This window comes from Lichenostomus cassidix, chromosome 2 (genome assembly GCF_008360975.1).
Source record: "Lichenostomus cassidix isolate B80296 chromosome 2, HeHo_3.0, whole genome shotgun sequence".
In the NCBI taxonomy this organism is placed as follows: Eukaryota; Metazoa; Chordata; class Aves; order Passeriformes; family Meliphagidae; genus Lichenostomus; species Lichenostomus cassidix.
In genome coordinates this window covers 48,160,341-48,182,604 of record NC_139482.1, presented here as the reverse complement: position 1 = coordinate 48,182,604, position 22,264 = coordinate 48,160,341, and the positions used below count along the sequence as shown (strand labels likewise).

The 22,264-nt window shown below is 40.4% G+C and overlaps 1 protein-coding gene across 21 annotated transcripts in view; it reads left to right on the top strand.

Annotated features, from left to right (window-relative positions):
- ARPP21 (cAMP regulated phosphoprotein 21) overlaps window positions 1-21,435 on the top strand; it is a 197,137-nt gene extending 175,702 nt beyond the window's left edge. For all 21 annotated transcript variants that reach the window (XM_085051488.1, XM_085051484.1, XM_085051498.1 and 18 more), the window contains 2 exons: window positions 19,294-19,445; window positions 20,610-21,435. In XM_085051488.1, coding sequence (XP_084907614.1) covers window positions 19,294-19,445; window positions 20,610-20,867 — 410 coding nt within the window. In that variant the 3' untranslated portion in view covers window positions 20,868-21,435. The remainder of the gene's footprint in view (window positions 1-19,293; window positions 19,446-20,609) is intronic.
- Window positions 21,436-22,264: the final 829 nt, after the last annotated feature.

The following is a 22,264-nucleotide window of genomic DNA, read 5'->3' as shown; positions in this document are numbered from 1 at the left end:
GCGTGGTGCTGCAGAGCCATAAATAAATGAAAATGATAGCCAGAAATGTGCTGTAGTATCTGCACTACCCAAAATTTCAATTCAAGAAAAAAAAAGTTATTTCTTCTAACTATTAGATCAGAACTACAAAGGGGGCAGGTTCAAAGAGGTACTGAGCTCTTTCCTATATGCTTTAGGGAAATTAAGAAAATCAGTTTTATCACTTTTGCATTTGCTCCAAGCCCCCATCTGTAGGGAAAGTGTTTAGCTCACTTACTTTTAAAGTATCAATCTGTGTATAGGTGCTTTATACCATTTCAGTTATGGTGTCACTGGGCCATTTTTCATCTGGAGCCTGTAAATACAGAAACACAATTCTCAGGCATTTACTGGCATAAACTCCAGAAATGGTGAGCTTCCTCTAAAAGGTTACACAGACTCATTCTGTGAGTGTGCCATATGCCTGAGGTCCTCAGGTTATACAGTAATGGGTATCGTAGAAATAGGATAAATATTCATTATCACTTCCTAAGGGAGTGTTTGGGATTAAATAAGTTAAAAATTCCCACCAGACAGAAAGTCTTTGTTAAATGTGCTTTATTTTTTTTTGCAGATGAGCTCATTACAGTGTAACTGCTGATAAACCTCTTTTGATCCGCAGCAAGATGCAACTGCTTTGGCCTAGTCATTAATTTAGGACACAAAGATGTGCTTAGTAGTGTATCAGAATGGGACAACTGTAATAATTGGAGGCAGATACAATTTAATAAAATTTCCCTAGTAGTGTGAGAAAAGCCTGGCACATAGTTCTCCATAGCACTGTCCAGGGATGTGTTCTCTTCAGAGGACACCCCCTGAAGTACAGGTTGACTGTGAAGTCAGGCTTCATCTATGCTAGTACATCAGAGGGCAGAATGTAGCCCAAAGTGTCTTAAAATAATTGTTCAATGCTTTACATTAGTAAAACCCTGCTGTGGATTAACACTTTATCATCATGCTTTTTCTGTGCTCCTTTTCCAGTGCTGCTCTGAGCTGTGGGAAGAACCATGGGCTCATTCTGTGAGACTGAGCTGGTGTGATCAGTGAACAAGTGTGCCCAGCAACCCGATTCCCTTGCAGAAGGGGTGTTGAAGGTGGTGACTGCCATGTGGCCAAGTCCCCATCCCATCCTGGGTGTTAGCAGAGCTGGACCACAGCAGCCCTTGGGTCACTTTGCCCACTGTGCTGGAGCCATGCAGCAGGCGTGCTCTTGGTCTGCAGCCTGAGGTTTGCTCCTACAAGTCTACAACCTGGAAGCAGGAGGCAGTTATTTTCCAGCTTCCAACTAAGAGGTGGCATCCCAACTGTGACCTTCTGTGCCAAACTTTGTTCCAGAGCCAATTTGTAAATGCTTTGTATGTCAACTTTAGCTGGGAAGTCCCAACCACTCTCTCACCATCTTTAACATTATCTTCCAAAGAGCCAACGAAAATATAGCTTTGATGTGTTTCTTTTGGTGCTCAGATGCCATTGCATGTGAGGTATTATCATGAAAACCACATTATCACAGTAACTCAGGGCCTTCGGGCATCTGATGCTGCCAATTGCCTTCACTTCTTGCTGGTATGTAATTTATCACTGGCGTGGCCTACCCTGCTAATATGCGCCCTTTGTGGGCAGAGGCGAAGCTAATATACTTTCAAAGTGTATTTGAATTGCTTCCATAAATCACAGCTGTCACTGTGAGCGGTTTTATCACTTGCCAGAGCAATATGTTATGCTCATGTTTTATAGTCTTGGTACTATTCTGAACTTTTATTTGTGTAAGTTGTAATGCATCATAACTTATTTTATCAAACAAATTTGAGCAGCCCCGGGTTTTTTATTATTGTTTTATTTTTACATGGAAACTTTGCCTAGCTCTGTAAAGAAGAGCGTTTTTATGGATTATGCTTTATAGTTGTAATTATTATTTTTTATTAGTAATTAGCCCTAAGAACACTTGCAGTTTGCTTTCTGTTTGTTAATTTTCATTCTTCTAAGAAGTTCATGCAGCTGGGGTAGCTTTGTTTTTGTAGCTCATTTTGTCTCCTACTCTGCTGTGTAGCAGGAAGAGCAGCTATGCGCCAGTCCTGGGCTGTGGAGTTGGAGATGGGGAGGAGGAGCCTCCTTGCCTCATAGATTTTATTTGCTGTCTGTGCAGAATATCCACCAAATCAATCAATTGTGTGAATTTAAAATATAAAGCCTTGTGAAATCCAGAAAGCACTTTCAGGCGAGCTGTCCTACCTGAGAACTCAAGGGTGGTGTAGCAGGGCAGTCACAAGTAGTAATTTGTGCCTAAGGCATAATTAATCCCTTCATCTGGGAATGCTTCCCCTGAATCCTAGAAAGCAGCTGGGAGCATGAACAGCACAGATGCTCAGAGCTGTGCTCTGGTGCCCTGGCTCAGGCAGGGGTTGGGGAGGGGGACAGTTGTGTCTCAGCAGCCAGAGCCGCTCACCTGGGCAAGGAGCAGCTGTGCCCACACTGCCTGCCCGCCCTGTCCCTGTCCCAGGCGTGCTGAGCTGCTGTTCCCATCTGCCAGCTCAGCCTCCCCACCAGGCAGGGTCCTGGTAACAGCACTGAAAACTCTGCTCAGACACAAGCTCATCCATCATATTTTCCTTCTCCTGCTGCTGTGGTAGATCTGTTTATGAGTGTGACCTGTGACTGGTTTAGGACTTCACTGCAACAAGAGACTCTCCTCAGCTCTTCTTTTTCAGGGATGCTCTGACATTAAATGCACTGTTTTTTTTATTTACTGAACAGTCAGTAAAATGTCCCCTTTTTATAGCCATGCCTAAAATACCAGAGAATATTTATGAACCAATTTGCCATGGCTTTCCCTGTGATGGGAAAAAAAAAGTTGTTTTTTTGAGTTTTTTTAATTGATGCAATTGTTCATTCCAGAATAAGAGAACAAGGTCTATAAAGTAGTCAATGTTATAATTAGAAAATTATTTATTTGCAGCAGATACATTTGCTAAAATGTGAAGATTGTATTCCTCTGTCTTCCTCTGTAAAGAAGATATGCTAATTGTTTAAAATTGAACACTGGCTCTAATGGAAATTTTTTAGGTGTAGATCAAGTTCCTTGTGATAAGGAGTAGTCTAGAGGTATGACTTAGGTTTGTCCTTTTATAGAAGTTAGTGTTTATTCTCAAGGTTTGTACTCAGAATGAGCAGTAGTTGCTAAAGAATGTTCTGCAGATGTGTTTGCAGATCCTGTGATTTTCTCTTTTCAAAAATTTTAGCTTCACAGACATTTTCATCAGATTGGCTAGGCACATCAGCTACCACTTCAGAAATGCATGTTGTAAATTTTACATGAAGAGACATTTTTGGCAGCTGCTTTGCAGTTTGACTTTGAGCAGCCCCAGAAAGGGTATGTGAAATCAGTTACCCCATCCAGACCACGTAAGCAAGAAACAAGTATTTTAGCCTAAGGATGACTTGGCTGATGGTACTGCATTAAACTGAATGATTGCACATAGAGGAATTCATATATACTTCTACCCGCATACACAGATCGTTTCATAGGATCAGAGGAACTAAGGATGGAGGATACTCCTGATTCTGTGAAAAAAACCCCAAAAAACACTAAGAAACCAGTTTTTACCACTGAAGACATCTCTCCCACCTCAGCTGAGCCTGGGGAGCTGGCAGGTGCCTTTCAGCATACAAATGAAGCATTCATTTGTACTGCTTTGCTGACAAAGCTCTGATTCTCAGCGACCTGTAGTTAAGATTTTGCTCTGGCAAATGACTCTTACTATGCCCTCTTCCTCACCTTTCTACCAATATTCACAAACTTAGGGCTCTGGGAATCTGGCCCTACCCTTGCAGGCACTGCCAGAAAAAAGAAAAACAAACCCAGACATATATTTTTTTGCATCAAAGTAGCGTTCTTTATCTCATTGAAAATTCTGCAAAGCTCTGTATGTAACTCTTAGCAAATTCAGTGCTTAAAGGTCTCTTCTTATTATAGATTATATTGAAGATCAGATGATTTTCCATTGCTTTATCAATTGAATATACAGCACTTCTCAGCACTGCTGGACTTGAAAATGTTTTATGAAGATGCCATCCCTCAAAATGTTATTTTACAGATGAGAAAACTAATAAGCAGAAAGAAGTAATGCAGTCAGAGTGTACTAGGTCCCAGGCAAGCAAAAAGCTATCAAAATTTATGATGTATGCAAGGAAAAAGTTCTGCTGCTGGCTCTCAAATCTACCTTGACGACACACCCGGGTTGATCTTCAGTATTTATGCTGAATTGAAGACTCCATATGTTTATGGTCTTTATTGTGCATTTTCCATCACTCTGAATGCTTAGCTGGCATCCATCAGGAATTCAGACTTTGCAAATACTTTTGGCCGTGAAGATTGTAAACACAGCTTTGCTGGGGTTGCAAAATATTAAGTGTTCTGTGTGACAGCAAATGCTGTGTGGCAGCTCTGCCCCAGTGATTTCTGAGAGCAGACATCGCCCTGGAGAGACCCACAGCAGACAAAGCACAAATACTCAGAAGACCTTTCTACATTTAAATTTGTGCTATGCTTTGGGTTTCTTTGCTAATGAAAGTAAATTTTGCATCATTTACAGTTGCACAGTTGCAGGTACTTTGAGGGGAGATAAGGGGATCTGGACTGATCCTGTGGGTTTTGCAGAACAAGTCTGCATAAAATGCTTTTGCATTGCAGATCAGCCTTCTCAACCGGTTGCACTGAATGAGTTAATCAACATTCTCTTTTGCAGTGATAACACTGGACCAGCAAGAGTGGGAGTTCTCCAGCTAACATGCAGTGCAAAGAAAGTTGGGGATGAGCAAGGGCATGGAGAGGTTTTCTTTCATGTAGCTGAATTAAACCATGTTCTGGCTGAACATTTTGACATCTGTTGACCATGGGCCTGCTTCCAGGCTTTCTCAAGCCTGCAGAAAGACTGTGCCTAGCATGAGTGAGGCTGGGACTGGGTGACTGATGTCTGCCTGTTTCCCATGCACTGCTGTCAGCCTGTTTTCCAGCTTGGTAGAGACTTGGGAATCAATAGAAAATAAATGGTGTCTTCTGAAGCCAGCTTCATCCTCCCTCTCCTTTTCTCTTTCTTTGGTTCTCTGGGCCAAGATTTCTTGGCACAGATGTTCAGCAAAGCTTGCTGCTGAGTGTCATTTCTATTAATTTCTTCGGTGAATACACAAGGAATGTGTGACTCCAGGTGTTAGTCCTCTTGTTTTCAAAAGTGACACTAAACCCTTGTTAGAAAAGGCAGAGGTGAAAGTTTACATCCACAATGCATTCCCTTTTTCATTTTTTTTTCTTTTTTCTTCTTTTTTTTTTTATGCTCATATTATTCTACATGAGTTGAAAATACATTTGCCTGTGATGTGGAGATAGGTAGGCTTTGTAGATTTAGCTGCCCGATTCATCAAAAGAGTTTGTAAAACTGTATTAATGAGTTACTTTGCACATTCCTTGGCCAATTGAAATAAAAACTCAAATTCCTGTGAAATGAGACTCATAACCCACACACCCCCTACACCCTAGGCAAAATAAAATATAAACCAAAAGCTTTTAATTGCCTACAGATAGTAAATCAAACAAAAAAAAAAGTTTTGGAAATTGGTAGTGATCGAATTGGGATGTCAAAGGGGAATTCTTTTACTTTTTCTGACATTTTTTTGCTTTTATTCCTTCTTTGTACGATGCACAGTTTGGCCATAGGGGAAACTAACTGGTCACTGGGATGACCACACCTGTAGATTCCTTTGCCTCCTTCCAAGAAAAAGCTTTAGATGGAAGTGACAGCCCAGCTCTAGTGCATTAATTGAATTTATTGCTTTTGTACTTATGTCAGAATTGCAATTAGAATTTACATTTCTGCAGTGATATGGAATGGAGCGAATGCCCAGAACTGAAACTGATAAAAAGTACTTAGAGGTACTTTACAGGTCTTTTGCCTCGTACTTCAAGGGCTAAAGGAAAGGGAGGGTCTCAGTGATAACAGTTGCTTTAACAAAGGCTTAGCCAAATTTCATTAAGGCATTTCTAATTACGAAAGACAAGAAATGTAAACTAGGGTCTGTGGTAAACTAGAAGAGTTGGTAATTGCAAGGCAAACATGAGTGGGAGCTCCCTATGTTTGTGCCATGGAAGTGAAATAGGGTAGGCTCACCCCTGATTGCCATTTGGTTGGTTTTTTGCCAGTATCTCTTGGTACATAGCCACTGCTTAGTCTAATGGCTCTTTCAGATTGGCACATACAAGTGCAAGGGCCATGCATGAATGCAGGCTCAGTCCCACCTTGCCCCATTTTTCCTCTTGTGGGTTAAGCAGTGGTTGTGCAGAAGGATTTGAAAAAATGAATTTGTTACATATATTGTAGAACTGACTTTTATTGGAACGGGGCCTCTCTTTCCTTAATCTGATTGCTACCTGCCTGGTCAAGTTTCTCTGAAGCCTTTTAAAGGGATGCTAAAATACAGTGTGAATAAATGTGCTTGTATCTTTCTCACTGGAGGTCCTCTGCTTCAAGGGGTTGAGTACCCTGGCCTCAGTCCAGAAGTGTATTCAAGCCTGCAAATCATTGCTCTGGAATCAAGAAATTAGCTTATGTGTTTAAAAGTTAAACGAATTCTCAAGGGCTCTGGTGTATAGGGGCTGGAGTAATCACTGTGTTGCAGGCGAGTGCTTCTAATATGGTACAGAGCTGGTTAAGGTCGACTGCTAACCCCAATAGTCTGTGGATTGCATTCTGCATGGGTGCACTTGGAAAAGATGAGATTGTTGCAGTTGGACCCATATGGGCAAACATATGCTCCTTCAAAGTCCTGCTGGCATCAGTATTGTCCCTGCGCCTGTTTGCATCTAGCTGGGGGCTGTAGCCCATAACTTGCTGTGTCCTTATGTTATAGGTAAACAAAGTCAAGGCTCTTTTGGTACCTGCAAGTGTATGCAGAAGCAGTGGGGAGGAAGAGTGCCATCAGGCAGTGGATGTGTCTTTGTTGGAGGCAGTATTTACAGCTGATGGCTGTGTTTCATGAAAACTCTTCATGCAGCTGAGACACAAAACAAAGCCCAGCTTGTGAAGTGAAAAAGCAGGGTTTGTTAGTGATACAGTTGTTCACCCCAATCTGCCCACAGTAAAATGCAACACTGTACAGTGAACTGTATCACCAAAACACTGCAGTCTTCTTCCAATAGACAGGATATGGGCAGAGCAGGAGCCTGTAGCTGGAGCTGTGTGGAAAAAAACAGCCTGGCAGAAGCAGCGAGAGCCCAGGAACCATCAGTCTCCACAACTGCTGGTGAGCAGCAGCCTGCTTGAGCAGTCCCTGCTCAGATTAGGGGTCAAAGCACTCAGCACACATATTTTGGTGTACCTTCCAGAAAAGTATTGTGCAGTTCTGCTTCTTTCCTCTGGGCAAATTATTTCCCTTAGGTGTTTATTTTACTACCTCAAGTTGTCTTGTCTATTCAGGAATGCATCATCTTCAGTGCAGGGACTGCAGCTATTCCTTGAAATTTGCACAATATCTGGCATGGAGGTTCACTCTGAGCTTGTGCTTGTAGATATTTCATCAGAATCAAGAGCTGCTGCCAAGACGTCAAGCTGATATCAAAAGCAAAGTTAGAGATGGATCAATACACAGGGGCTCAACAATTCGTTTGCTCAGACTTTCCATTATTTATTAGGGATCAGTCCAGAAAATGAAACCAGAAGAAATGAATCTGCTGAAATTCAGTGAATCTGTGTTTTGCAGCTTGCATGGAAAATTTCATCCTGCTAGTTTTGTATTTGTGCTTTTTTGACTCACACTAAATTTTGTTTTGGTGTTTAGCTGTTCCATTGCACAGTTCTTAGGGATTTACTAACAAAATCAATAGATACTGCATATAATAATTATGCTATGGCTGTGAACTGCTTTATGTAACACAATGCAAACACAGACACAGGTACATATGGAGAGTATTGCACCTGCTGTTCATCTAATGATCACATCATGTGCCAAAGGAGTCTTATTATCAATACTAATGGGTTGTCACATTGGTGTTTTAGTTGTACATTAGCTATTCAAAAAGCTTATAAAGAGGAATTGCAGCAATATAACAGTCTATGGCCACAGTAAGGGCTACTACTAGATTTGCATCTGTTTGGTCTTTAAGCAGTAAATCTCCCTTAAGTGCATCTTACAAATTCTCCAAGTGTATCTATTGGCCTGCCCATGGGTCTGTGTTAACTCTCTTTAATGTTGTTGGGAAGGTGGGCAGGGGCTGAGAGCAGAAGGATTATACCTGGATGTTCCTTAGCACTATTTTGACCTCCCTGTTGTTGTGTGAACTGTGCACCAGCTTGCAATATGTGCCTTCAATGGCTCAGCTCTTGTGGGATGAGAAGGCTTCACCCCTCTTGCAATAACATTTTCCAGGTCCTGTAGTACCCTCCCTGCAGGGCACCTCAGCTGGCTTTGGGCATCTGCAACCCTCCAGTGTAAACCCTTGCTCATGGTACTGGCCAAAGGGAAACGCTGTCCGAAGCTCATTTCCCCAAAGCTGTTGAGCCTGTTCATGTGGCTCCATGGATTAACTTAGTTCAAAAGCATAAAATACTTCCTTCTCTCTTTATTTCACCTATGTCGTGTGTTGGCTGGGTGGCTTCCCCCTCCTTGGTCTCCAATAAAATGCAGAAGCCTCAGATTACAAAAACAGCTGCACATGCTTTGGGTTAATGCATTTAAGTCAGGCTCCAGGGTCTGGGCAAGTGCCAAGATCCTGGATCAGCTGCTTTACCGGAATTAGGCTGCTGTAATGGAGCCCTGCATTATTGTGTTGCAATTATTTTGGATTGCAGCTGGCTGTTCCCTCTATTTTTTTTTACTGAAGTGAGATAAAAGGATTTTGTCTTAAAAATAGAATTTTCTTTTCAGAATCTTACAGAAGCTTTGAGTTACATACCATGTCTGTAAGAGGTGCCCATCTGTTTATCTTCAGATTTATCTTCGAGGAGAAGTGCAAGAAATATTTGTCATAGTTTTTGAAGAGCAGGAACAGTGCTAAAAGGTCTCAAAACATAAAATAAATGTGTATTGGAAAGGAAATAAAATAAGTTATTAAAGTGTCATATAATCACATGGTTTTAGATTCTCAGCAAGAACAGGCTTATTTTCAGCATCAAGCCACTTACTAGTAGCAAGTTCTTCTTAAAGCTGTCCCTATAATTTGGAAACCCTTTGTGTAGAAAAGTAAAGGAATGGATACAGATTTTAAACTGAAAAAACCCATTTCCCCACCCTTGAGTCTCCTGTATTCGTATCCATTCAAACTCTTTTTAATGCCTGTTTATATACATTCCTTGTCAAATAACAGCTCTCTCAGGTTCTCCAATTGATAGCAAAAAGTAAACTGAATGCAATCATTTATCTTTGAACTGTTCAACTGTGCCCTTCTTCATGTTCTTGTTAATAATACTAGGTCTCCCAGGAGCACTCTCATGCAATTTCACCACATAAGCTTTTTGTTTGACCTTACCTGCTGTTCCCCTGGAACATGAGGGGGGTGAAAAAAGCCAAAATGCCAGTCTGCCTTAATTAAAATTTCAGTCTCAGAAGATGCTACAGTATGTGATTTCATTAGGTATATAATGAAAGTATTTAATCATACCCCTTACTTGTCTGGGCTCTTTTACTCACTAGTGAAGTCACTGAGTTTTAAACCAACTCTGTTCAGGTGTGGAAAAGTAACTGAGGGGTGGATATTTGCATCCTTAAGTGATTCATAAATTCATTTTACCCAGGATTTTGCATGTTTGCCCTGAAGGTAGTTGCTAGGATGATGAAGTAGAAGGCACTAAAGAAGTGTTCAGCACCCTGCAAAAACATTTTTCCCTCATGGGACAGCAAGCATGCATATAAATGTTTTTTAAAAGATAATGCTATTCCTCATCTCCAGGGTGAAACTTGGAATCATAGAGAAAAGGTAAGAGAATGGGTTAAAGGGTAAAACATAATGGATATTTCTTTGACATATAAGAAGCTCTAAATCTTACATTGTGATATGTGGTGTTACTTTCATCATTTCTCATTGCCATAATCTAAATCACCACAATAGGCAGCTTTCTACCTCCCAGGTGAACCCATTTGTTTTATGCAGTGACTGTTCTTGAGGAAAATTCTGTGCACAAAGCAATCTATCTTGGCTTTTGTAAAAAATATACCTTATTTGAGATTATATAGAAAAAGCAGAGTTAAAAAAATATATTTTTGAGGCTCTGCTCCTGCACATCTTTTGAACCAGGAGGGTTTGCTTCACTAGCGAAGTTGTGTTATTCCTCTAACTTTTTTTTCCGTTTTATTAGCAGTGGAGAAGTGCCCCCAGTTGGCAGCATTGTCTTGAGTAGCACATGAAACTATCTGTGCTTCAGGTGCTCTGTGTTTTGGGTTCTTTCCAGCCCCTGAGGCTGCAAAACAAGTAAAATCAGGATTTAATATAGCCTTTTGAGGATGAATAAAGCAAAAGGACAAGGAGAGGCAGTTCACCTGGGTAAGATAGATACTGTTCTAGTACTCTAGAACTCGCCACATGGGCGATTTCAGAGTTGTTGTCTAAAAAAAATTCTAGCATAGCAGAGGATTTTCATCAGCAGTTTTTACTAAATCCAACAAATAAGTTGCTCTGGAATAATTAAAAATTGTAGGAAATTTCCCAAGTTATTTCTTCTTCTTCTGAAGCTGGATGAAGACATTTTTGCACTATCACGTTTGCGGGATTTGTGGCTTTGTAAATCAGAAAGAGAAAGAGGGGTGGGGAAGACAGGCCAACTTCTTTTATCCATTTTTATTCTTTTTTTTTTTTTGTGATAATAAATCTTACTGGCTCATCTCTCTGATGCACATACATCTTGTTGAGTTTTCTAATGCAGCTGAATATGGCTCTGTCTGTGAGTTTGACAACAAATGTGGCTGTTGGTCTGTTAACAGGTTTGGGAAGCATGAATGTGTGTTTTTCAAAGTTACGGCCATTTTAGGGCCTGGGAGCTATGGTTCTGGCAGCAGTTATGTTTCAAGACTCAAAGTTCAACATCCTGCAGTTTTATAACCCCAGCTCTGCAGAGAATTATTCGAGTCACTGTCATTGTAATCACTTTAGGAATACATTTGCTGCGTTATGTGTAACCAGTGGATGTAGCTGGAGTGCCATTAGCTAAAAATTGTTTTGATCTTGCACAACTTGAAAGAATCGATGCCATTAGTTTAAAATTTTGAAAACGAAACTAACATAATAGCCCATGGTTTCTCCTGTAAGCTGTACTGCTGGAGTGAGATGTGCTTTTACCTGAAATGAAAGAAGCCAAACTGTGAGTCACTTCTGTTAAAAGGCTGCTCTTGTTTTTTGAGGGTCTGAACTTGCAGAGTGCTGTTGGGGAAATGAGTCTGTGTGCTGCTGTGGTTTTTGACAAGTGCTGTTTTATGTGCTACCTCATGCCTCCATACCTTTTCTGTTGCTTCTTAAGACTCCCTTATTTAAGGCACAGGTATTCTTTTTTGGTTTTTTTCCCTTTTCATGTGTGTGAAAACTAAATAAATTAATTGCACGGTCTTATGATTTGAGGGGAAAGGGATTGGATTTTAGCATTCAGCTATTCTATGTATTTGTCCTTCTAGCTTACATGGTGTCCAGTTTACAACCATAAATTATCTGTGCTGTCTTCAAGTAGAATATAAAACTCAAATGTCTTACTAGGTTAAGACATTTTCATGTGTATTGCAGAGATATTCCAGCTGCACAAGATTAAATTTAAATTTTCAGACTCACACAGAAAATATCACCAAGAGTGAGACATTAATTAATGTGTCTTCTGTGGGAGTCTTCCAAGCTGCAGATACTTTGGGGTGAGGCTAAAATCAAAATTAGCTTAAATTTTGATCAATTTTGTGTTTTCCAGGAGACTTTAGTCCATCATTTGCAGTGAAACTTGTCAGGTAATGGTCAGATGCATAATGAAAAAAAAACCCACCAAACATTTTCCTCAGGGGACTGAGCACCCAATTCTGACACATAACACCTGAACATGAGAACCCAGCAAGAACACAGTGCCTTGGAGCAGCTCTCCTCTAGAGAAAGCAGTGCATAGGGATGGTGTTACAATGGCCCCATGGGAGGTGGAACACCTGGTTGCAGTCCAGTACTTGAGTATGTCACGGAAAGTCAGGACGCACTGATGGACTTGTGGATCAAGAAGGACTTTGTTCTGGTTGCCAGGAAACTCTTGCCTTGAATTCCTACTCTCACTTGTGCTGGGAATGGATATCGTTATGTGGCTCCCACAACTTGGCCAACTGTCCTATGCATTTTTCCCCAATTAGGTTGGCTTTCCTCCTGTTTTACAGATAACATTTAGGGTCTGTTTGAGAATCAAAAGGTTCTTCGGAATGCTTAGGAATGTGGTTTAGTGGTGGACTTGGCAGTGTTAGGGCAATGGTTGGACTTGATGAGTTTAGAGGTCTTTTCCATCCTAAGCAATTCTGTGATTCCATTTTGTGATTCTAAGACAATGTTTGATCTTGCTGAACAGCTTGCTTCAGTTTTTTTCTTCTTTCCAGTTTTGCAAATACTCTGGGATGGGCCAGTTCACAGCTTACAGTAAAAAAGCAAGCTGTCAAAAACTTTACCAAATGTACTGATATGTCTATGAGTGAACTGTAGTTCTACGATGACATTTTTTCTTCTCTGATTATAACTAAATCATGGCATTATAAATTTAAATGCTTATAAGGTAAAAGCTACATCCATCCTTTTTAATACTTTGCCCATAGCTTATTTTAAAAAGTAAAGGAGAACGTAGCCTAGTAAAATTGTGGGAATAGATACCAACCATATTCTTCAGTCTACAAAATCTACTGAGCACTACTCCAGCCAGGGCAAAGTAAACTAAAATAGGCCAGAAATATCCCTTAGAATATCCAGTGTAAAAAGGTGATCTCTGCTTGTGGAGTGAACTGGGTGGCCTTGCCAGCATGTGATCAAAGGGAGGAGAGACTGGGGAGAGGATCCTGTCTGATAAGGAAAAGATTAGTCCTCTTTTCCTTGGGAGACAGCAAAAGTGTTAAGAGGCAGCTGGCTAACATTTTCCTAAGTATTTCAAATCTGGAATTTGTAATTTAATGGTCTGACTAATGCTGGACAACGAGCACATTATAATCATATCTTTATTACCAGAACTTCTTATTAAATGGATTAATATCTTCTAGCAAGATGTCCATCCTCATTTTAGAGGTTTTAAATGATGCAAATGTCCTTCCACTCTAGGTAAATTGCCTCCTTGTTAATTATAGGATCCGTCAAAACTTTGAATTTTATTTCTAATCTGAAAAGTTCTAGGTTTATCTTCCAGCCACTAATTTTATTATACCATTTTCTGGTCTGTTCAAGAACTATTGTTGTGGTTTAACCCCAGTCAACAGCTCAGCCCCATGCAGCTGCTTACTCGCTCTCCCCAGTGGCACAGAGAAGAGAATAAGAAAATTAAAAATGAGAAAACTCACATGTTGAGGTAAAGACAGTTTAATAGGGAAAGCAAAAGCTGTGGGTGCAAGCAAAGCAGAACAAAGAATCCATTCACCACTTCCCATGGGCAGGCAGCTGTTCAGCTATACCCAGGAAAGCAGGGCTCCTTCACACCTAGGAGTTACTTGGGAAGACAAAAGCCCACTCTGAACATTTCCCACTTCCTCCTTCCCTGAGCTTTATATGCCAAGCATGTTATCATATGGTCTGGGATATCCCTTTGTTCAGCTGGAGTAACCTGTCCTGGATGTGTCTCCTCCCAAATTCTTTGTTTACTCCCAGCCTCCTTGCTGGTGGAGTGGTGTGAGAAACAGAAAGCACTGCTCAGCAGTAACTAAAACATCCCTGAATTATCAACACCGTTTTCAGCACAAATCAAAAATTAAATCCCTTACTAGCTACTAGAAAGACAATTAATTCTAACCTGGCCAAAACCAGCTCTATCTATTTGCAGATACTTCTTTGTCTTTTTAATAAGTTGTGCAGAGTGAACTCATTAAGTCTTTCAGGAAGAGGTGCACTTCCTAATGTTGGGTCATGGTTTTAGCTTGCTTCTCAGCTCTACTAAGTTTTGGGGAGTCTTTTGCAAATGTAAGCACCTTCTGTGTAGAGAATTTGCTGTTAGAATGTTTTCAAGGACTTTGCAGGGTATTCCTTTGTGTCCACTCTAAGAGCTGGTGCTTGTACCCCTTCTCTTTTCCATGTGAGCTCAAATTAAATTTCTTCCCAGTGCTTCTGGCAGCTGCAACAGAGGCTGAGCTGGTCTATACTGGGAGAGGGAGTGGGGCGGAAAGGCAGTGTGGCATAGGCACTGCAGTGGTTGCAGAGCAGGCGGGAGCACAACCAAATCTGTTTAGTATTCCAAACAGCCCAGTTACCTCTGCTTGAGGTTTCCCTTTTGACTTTCTTTTGGACTTTGCTTGCCTAAGCCACTTCAGTGTGTTTCCAAGGTACCTGAATTTTAGGTTGCACTGCACTGAGTAAAGCACAAAGGGAGCAGGTGAACTCTCAAATTATGTTACATCAAAACCACTATGAGAGTCTGTGTTTGCATTGGATGGGCTTGGATTCAAGGACTCTGTTCAAGTGGTAAGACTAAAACAAGATTTGCAGTTCAGGGACTCTCCTGCACTTGTCAGACACTCTTTACCAGCAGTGCTGATACACATGTTCCAAAGGTGTCTTGCTAACACATGCCTCAAATCTAAAATGAGCAGTGAAACAGTCCCTGCCAACATGGATGTGCCATTCATGAAGGATGGATGCTGAGGCAAGAAGAGCACCAAACATGCTTCAGTTACAGCTCTGGGTGTAGCTACTGGCAGAGGTGTAAAACTGCTGCATTTTGTCTTTTGAGCTGCATAGCTTCATTAGGAAATTAAAACATTTGTGGGTCTTTCACGCAGTCTTTCTCCCCAGGGATGTTTAAGTTAGATGACTTTCAGCATGGTGATGCAGGCTGTAAAGGTTCAGAGAATTACCTTGATGGTATGACGGCCTCTTCCATTTCATCCGGAATCCAAGGCTCATCTTTCCTCTGAGGCATTCATTGAAATTCTGTGCACGATTTGTTCCTCTGGTTGTTTAACAATGTCTCTCATGTTTGCCCTGATTTAAAAAATCCTCCTTTGTAGCAGAGATAACATAGAGCAGGATGATATAATTGCAGTAAAGAGGCCCTGGAGCTTCCAGTAATAGGATGGTTCATCTGATGTGTACTGCCATTAGAAAATAACCCACGTATGTATGTTCTCAGGGGACAGTAAAGAGGCTTTTAAGGATTACTCTTTATGTAGAATGAAAGCTAATGAGCAAAAGAGCAAGTGCAAAGACAACTATTGCTGCATAAGCATGTTGCCACTTCCTGTTTTCACTTGTTTCTTACACGTGTAGCTCCAAAACATCCACCTCTGCCCAGTAATGCCTGCTTTTTCATGCACTGCAGTCAGTTTTCAAGACTTTCCAAGACAGTATTATTTCCATGTCACTGAAAAGTAAATAGCACGTGAAAAGCATGGTATAGTTGAGGACTGTGCTGTGTGTGGACAAATTAAGTAATTTTGGTGGAATGGTGCTCTCTGATAGTCTGTGCCTGAGGAAAAAGAAAAAAAAAGAAAAGAGAAAAAAAAAGAAATATTTTGCTAGAATTATATAATTTCACAAACATTGCTGAAAGGTTGATATTAGTCTCAATTCTCCTACCTCCAATCTTTTTTCTGATATCTTTACAAAGGTATCAACATACAGTAAACACTGGAAAACCTATTTCAAAAGATGCGTGAAGAATTTGGGCTGCAGCGATGGGAAATTCAGAGCAGCTGTTTTCTGATATTAACAACTTCTTGTCCAAATGGATTGCCATGTAGAGAGCCAATTGTTCTACTTGCATTTGTGCTGAAACAGAAGCCATTTAGCAGAACAGACATTGGCTTTTTTGTTTTGTCACAGCATTTTTTTCTTGCTTATAAAGCTTGTTGTAGATCAAAAAAATTAATTCACTTTTTAATATTCTGTACCCCCTCTACAATGTTGGAATATACTTTTGTATCTTGTCATGTTTTTATGTTCAATAGAATGGATGAACTTGCATCTTTCTTCATGTATTTAACATAACGAAGGTTCAGACTTTGCTACCAGGTAAAATGAAGTGGCTTTACTTGAGATGCAGAACTCTGAAGATGCTGGATTTTGACTAAATGCTGTACTGGGTTTTATAGTGAGGTCTGATATCCATAACTCCATTTAATTCCAGAGGGTACTGATCATAAAAAAAAGTCCATGAATATTAAGTAAGGAAGAGAGGACAGCCAGCATCCTTGCAAAGATACACACAGGCCAGTAAACTTCTTAAACATCCCCATTTCTACTCGTGTGTCAGGGGAGTAAATATTCTAGAGTACCTCCTGGACCAAAGTAACTTCCTTTCCCTTAAAGTCTAAGAGGGCTCAGGATACAATCTCTCTGCTCCCATCTAATCAGACTGGAAGTATGTTAGAGTGCATGTGAAGTATTTATCTGCTTGTATTGAGGCTTTTCTTTGTGGTCAGAGCATTGCAAAGGGCTAAAATAAGGAGTAGGAAAATAAGGGCTAAAATAAGGAGTCTTATTCTCACTTTCAGGGATCTAATCTGTACTCTGCTGGTTAAGACAGGGGTGAGGGGTGCACATGTACTATGGGAAGGAGAAATTGCTAAAGTCCTTGAAGAGTTATAAGACTGTTAAAATATTAATCCGTAGCCTAGTAGACTTCAGCTCTTCAGCCTGTCTCCTTTTCATATTCCTGCCCCTAAAACCTGGAGTGTTTATGTCACGCACTAAGCAGTGCTTGCTAGTGGAGAGATTTTCAGGGTGGGGGTGTTTGTGTGTGCATTTGTCACTGGAACTAGATGGCCTTGAAGGTCCCTTCCAACCAAAGCCATTTTATGACTCCATGTTTTTGTATTACCCCTAGGAGATCATGCCTATATGTTCATCATAAGGGTAGCTACTTCAACTTTTCCATAATTTTTTGTTTCACTTGGATAATCATGTCTGCACTGAGTAATAAATTTGTCATATTTGGAGAGTATGGAACACAAAGCTGAATTGAAGAGAGAACTGTGTATTCAAACATATAGCAGGGCATTAGCAGTAGTCTGACTAAAGTAATGTTAATGCAATCATATTTACCAGAGATAACAGAAGGGCTGCTTTCTACCTGACCCCAGTGGTGTCTGTCTGTCTCTGCAGAGCACCAGTCTGCCATCCTGTGCCAATGCATCACAGTCCAATTCGGTGAACCCAAATCCAATGTTTGATTACTTTCCCCAAACGTGTCACTTGATCCCTGGTCCATCATCCAGCTATCATTCTTTACATATCTGGGATTTACTTTAACAATCCCAGGTGACATGAGATGAATTTTGTGTTTTTGCTTCTCCTTTCAGTTGACTCCCCTGTACTTAAACTTCCATTCCTGCAAATACCAGAATAGTAATGCTAAATCTTTTATTTCTATCCTTTAGCCCTTCCCCCCCATAATTGGTGTGCTGGAGCAGAAGAGGACTAGCAATTTTATTATTGCTGTATAAGCCTTCTGTAAACTCAGTTACAGCAGTTCTGATGTTGGTAATTTTTATGACTAAAAAATATGCTGACACAATGTTTGCGCATAGGAAAAGAGTAAATCTGAATGTATAATAATCTGGTGAGTTTAGGAAATGTTTAATGCTATATCCCAGCCAAGTTAATCACTCATGGAATTATCTTTTTTTTTTTTATTTTGTTCACTTGACTGGAGACATTAATCTCATATCTGTGGAACGGCATCTTTAATGCCAAAAACTTGACCAGATATCCCAACATTTCCTTGGCCTCAGAACAGATTTTGAAGGAAAGCTATCAGTTGACAATAGACCAGCAGAAACAGAGACATTTGTTACTTTATTTTTCTTACACAGTGAAGAAATATCCAGATGATTGTTTTTACTTCATGAAGTATATTGAACCATGTACTGTATTCATGAATATAAATTGAGCAGACGTGACACAAATTTTTCTTATAAAGATGCCAGAGTTGCTCCTTCTGGTAGTTCTTTTTTGTCTGAAATATGCTTATTGTAAGGACCTCACTACAGAGTTAATAGTGTACTGCATAACTGCACGTTAAAAATATGAGTGCTAAAGAACACAGAATGTGTTAAGGAGAAATTATTCATAGATTTATTAAACCTATGTCTGGTCACATTTTTCAAGGACAGTATCTTTCTGCATCTTCCTTTCCTGCTTCTTCTGCAAAGCTCTTAATTGCTAAATATTAGCATTACCCAGCCAGCCCAGTTCCATCTGTCTAGGCTCATTCCCAGGCGAAATCGCATTGCTGCCGAGCAGTGCACCATTTGTGCTTGCCTTCCCATCCACACTGCTGCCTCATTAGCAGCTTGGCTCTCTAGATCATCCACTCTTTGCCCATTTCTCTGTGAGTCCTAGAGGAGACGTCCCAGCAGAAAACCTGCTGTAGTGGCGTGACTTTGAACATGAAGTTAGTGACAGATTAAAACAGAAGCATCAGCCTCTCATCCTTGTGCAGGCACTGGTGTGTTAGCCGCGTTCCTGCCCAGTCATGGGGACGACACTCCCTAATTTATGATGTTCCTCTTTTGACAAACACGAAACCAGTAGGGTGGAATATGACCCTTAATATGCTCTAATTACATAAAAAAAACCTTGCAAGTGAGAACCAGTGTGCATAGAGATGTTTTTCTTGATTAAAATAAAGGCTTCTCTGTTTACATCATGCCAGGGAGCTGCATTACAAGGAAGGTAAGAGGATAAGGTAAGAAATGCGACATGAAAGAAACTGTCAGGTTAGACCGTGAAGGCCAAATGCTGGTGTCCTTGAAGTTGTGGGAGTTTTGCTTCTGAGGAAATAGCCAAAAGACAGTTGCACCCTGTGTCTCTTTAGGGCTTTACAGTCCTGTGCTGCAGTCAGACATTCCTCCAGGTGGTCTCTGCCACAGTGTTAAAAAGTGTAACAAAAGTGTGCTGCCCACTCAGGTCAGCCTTCCAGGGCTCCCAGCTCAAGGCATTTGTCTGTTGCACTTCAGTTTTCATTTCCAGTAACGCTTCTGTGGGAATGAATAACCTTCTAATGCGGGGATAAATGATGGGATCATTTGCTGTACCTTAAAAGAGTTGTAATTTTGCCCCGGCAAGCAACAGCATATTTGAAGACATCTTTCTTCTTCCAGGTTACCAGCCTGTCCTGCCGAACCAGCAGCAGGGGTTCCAGGGTCTCATGGGAATGCAGCAGCCGCCCCAAAGCCAGAACCTGATGAATAATCAACAGGGAAATCAGGTGCAAGGCATGATGGTGCAGTATCCAGCCATGTCGTCTTATCAGGTATTTAGGAGCTGTAAGGAAAGACTGCTTTTCTTGGGGAATGCTTAATTGAATTAAGTTTTTGCATTACACAGTGCTCTTATAACTTCATTTGGACAGTGTATGGCAGGAAGCCTTCTGATGAATGTGCTCCTAAGTCAAATCAGTTTCTTTGCTTCTTGTTTACATGGTCTTAGTACTACTGATTTTCATTCTGATTTTGGAATGCTTGAAATGAACTATTTTTTACAGCCTGCAGTGAGGGTAAAATGTCACAAAGAACAAAGAACGAAGGAACTAGACTTCTTCCTGTGAAGAAAATTAATTTAAAAAAATATAAGAACATTGTTCATTTCTTCTTTTTTTTGCCAGTGCAGTACTGTTTCCTGTAATGAAGTTGAGGGCTTTGCCTGATCCAGTTAAAAATTACTCATCTGTGGAGACTCCTGCCAAGGATCTCACCATGTCTTCTATAACAAGCTGTAGCCAGATGGATTATTGTTTATTGGGTTCTGGGGAGAGGGAAGGCAGTGGCTTGATTTTTACCAAGTCCGTAAGTTACCCAGACTTATTTCCCCACCTTTATACCTAGTTTCTGTGAGTTATGCCAAGAGCATGTGAGAGGTGGCCTGTACTTACGTTTCCTGCTGGTCCCTCTGGAAACTTAAGAAACTAAGTGACATCTAATTCATTTTAATAGATTGCACTGATTGAGCAGCCATTCCCCTTTTCCCTCAGCTTCTTTGAAAATGCTGCAGCGACACAGATGGAAATGGGGGAATTGCTTGTGGGTAATATTTTCCCCTTACATCTTCAGAATTACTATACTGAAAACGTGTTTTAAAGGTTAATGATCAAGTTAAAGGTTTAGACCTTTTAGATGGCCTAGATATACCAGGGTCGAGTCTTCTGTTTGTACTGATCCCAGTAATTCATATTCTACTAGGTCACAACAGAGGCACTTTCTAGACCTAAAAGCAGAGCGAATTCTCTTCAAAATCTTCTCTAACAAAAAAAGTCCTCAGAGATGAGAACAATTCTGAGCAGCAGAAAATAGCACATTTTGGCAGAACAGACAGTATACTCAAATTCAGCTAGAAGGAATATCAGGATGCTGGGAACTTACTTTAACTTGCTTAGTAATTGCTTTTTTTTTTTCCTACGTCTTTCCATATTCCTGCCTAGGTGCCAATGACCCAGGGTTCTCAAGGATTGCCACAACAATCATATCAACAACCAATCATGCTACCTAATCAATCAGGTCAAGGAACACTTACAGCCACTGGAATGCCTGTCTACTGTAATGTCATACCTCCTGCCCCACAGAACAACCTCCGGCTGATTGCCCCACACTGCCCCTCCAATAACGTTCCAGTTATTTCTGCCAGCTGCAGGACAAACTGTGCGAGTATCAACAATGCAGGGTGGCAGGTCAAGTACTGACACTGTGGCTTAGATATATGAGGATAGCGGTGCATTATTTGACAAATAAATTATGGCCTTCAGATGAAGAGGAACACAACAGACTAATCGGTTGAGGACATAAGTACTGACTATGCTCAAGTGATTTTGCTGCTGGAAAAACCTGTAAAAAAAAAAAAAAGGAGTAAAATAAATTTTGAAAAAAAAATGTTTGCTGGTTAATGGTGCATATTTTTGTCATGTCTGCTAGGTATGCCTTTATAGCTTAGCTAGTGACATGAATTCATTGAGGTAAGATTTTTTCCTACCACTGAACACCACTGTGTAGATTGTAATATCCCCGATTCGGATTAGTTTTGTACTTTGTGTTGAGTTTGTGGAGCTAAAAGTATTTAAAAATATAATAAAATCACATTGTACCAAAGCTGTAATGGAAATGAAAAAAAAAAAAACTGAAAACAAAAAGAGAATTACTGAATGGAAGGAATAATTTATATACACTATAGAGTTTTTTTATGGATATATACTGTATTGTAGTGCTTAATCACAATAAAGCTATTTGACCTCATGAAGGAAGGTCATGTTTCTACCACCTGCTTGGTCTCCTCTCTTTCTGAGTGAATTTCCTTTTGTTTCTGCATTGTCTTGTTTCAGGTGAAGCTAATGGGGGAATGGTGCTTAATGAGCTTAGAGGAGTTTGATGAGAAGACAAGATAGCTGTGTATCATAACATGTGTATGCAGTACCATAACATCTAAGACTGCTTTGGAATTGTAGTGTAGTCACACAGAAGGTGTTCACTGAATGTTCTACCTCTTCCCCTTAAACTGAGTTTGCTCTTTTCCAATCCCTAGGACCAGTAATGTCACAAACACAATTCATCATTGATGCAAACCTCTGCTAAGTCACACCTCTTCAAGAGACCATACAACAGTTGTTCATGAGAAGGTGTAGTTGTCCCATGATATTCCATCCACTGGATGGAAGATCAGTTAATCCTATTATAGCAACCACAGTACCCAGCAATTCTGCTGCATAGAGATGCTCTACCCAATTATTGGTCCAGCTATAAAGCCATTTTGACACAAGAAGATGACCCAAGAATCAGGTCCGTCATTTTCAAGTAAGTGGGGACAAACAGTATATTTGGCTTTTAGAACACAGTGGTTCGCCAGAAAGTTTTAGAACTTCTTTTAGTTCCTGTGGTGTTTTTTATTATTATGTCAATCTTCACTCAAATTTCCAGCTTGTTCTGATAAATTGTTCATGATTCATAAATGCTGAAAGAAGTTCCTCATTTACCTTCAATGATGACAACATTTGAGACAAAAGTCTGAGTAATTTTTCATTCAAACTTCATTTTTGATCAATTTTGAACACCTTTACAAAAGTTAGGAGTTGAACACTCCACATAATGT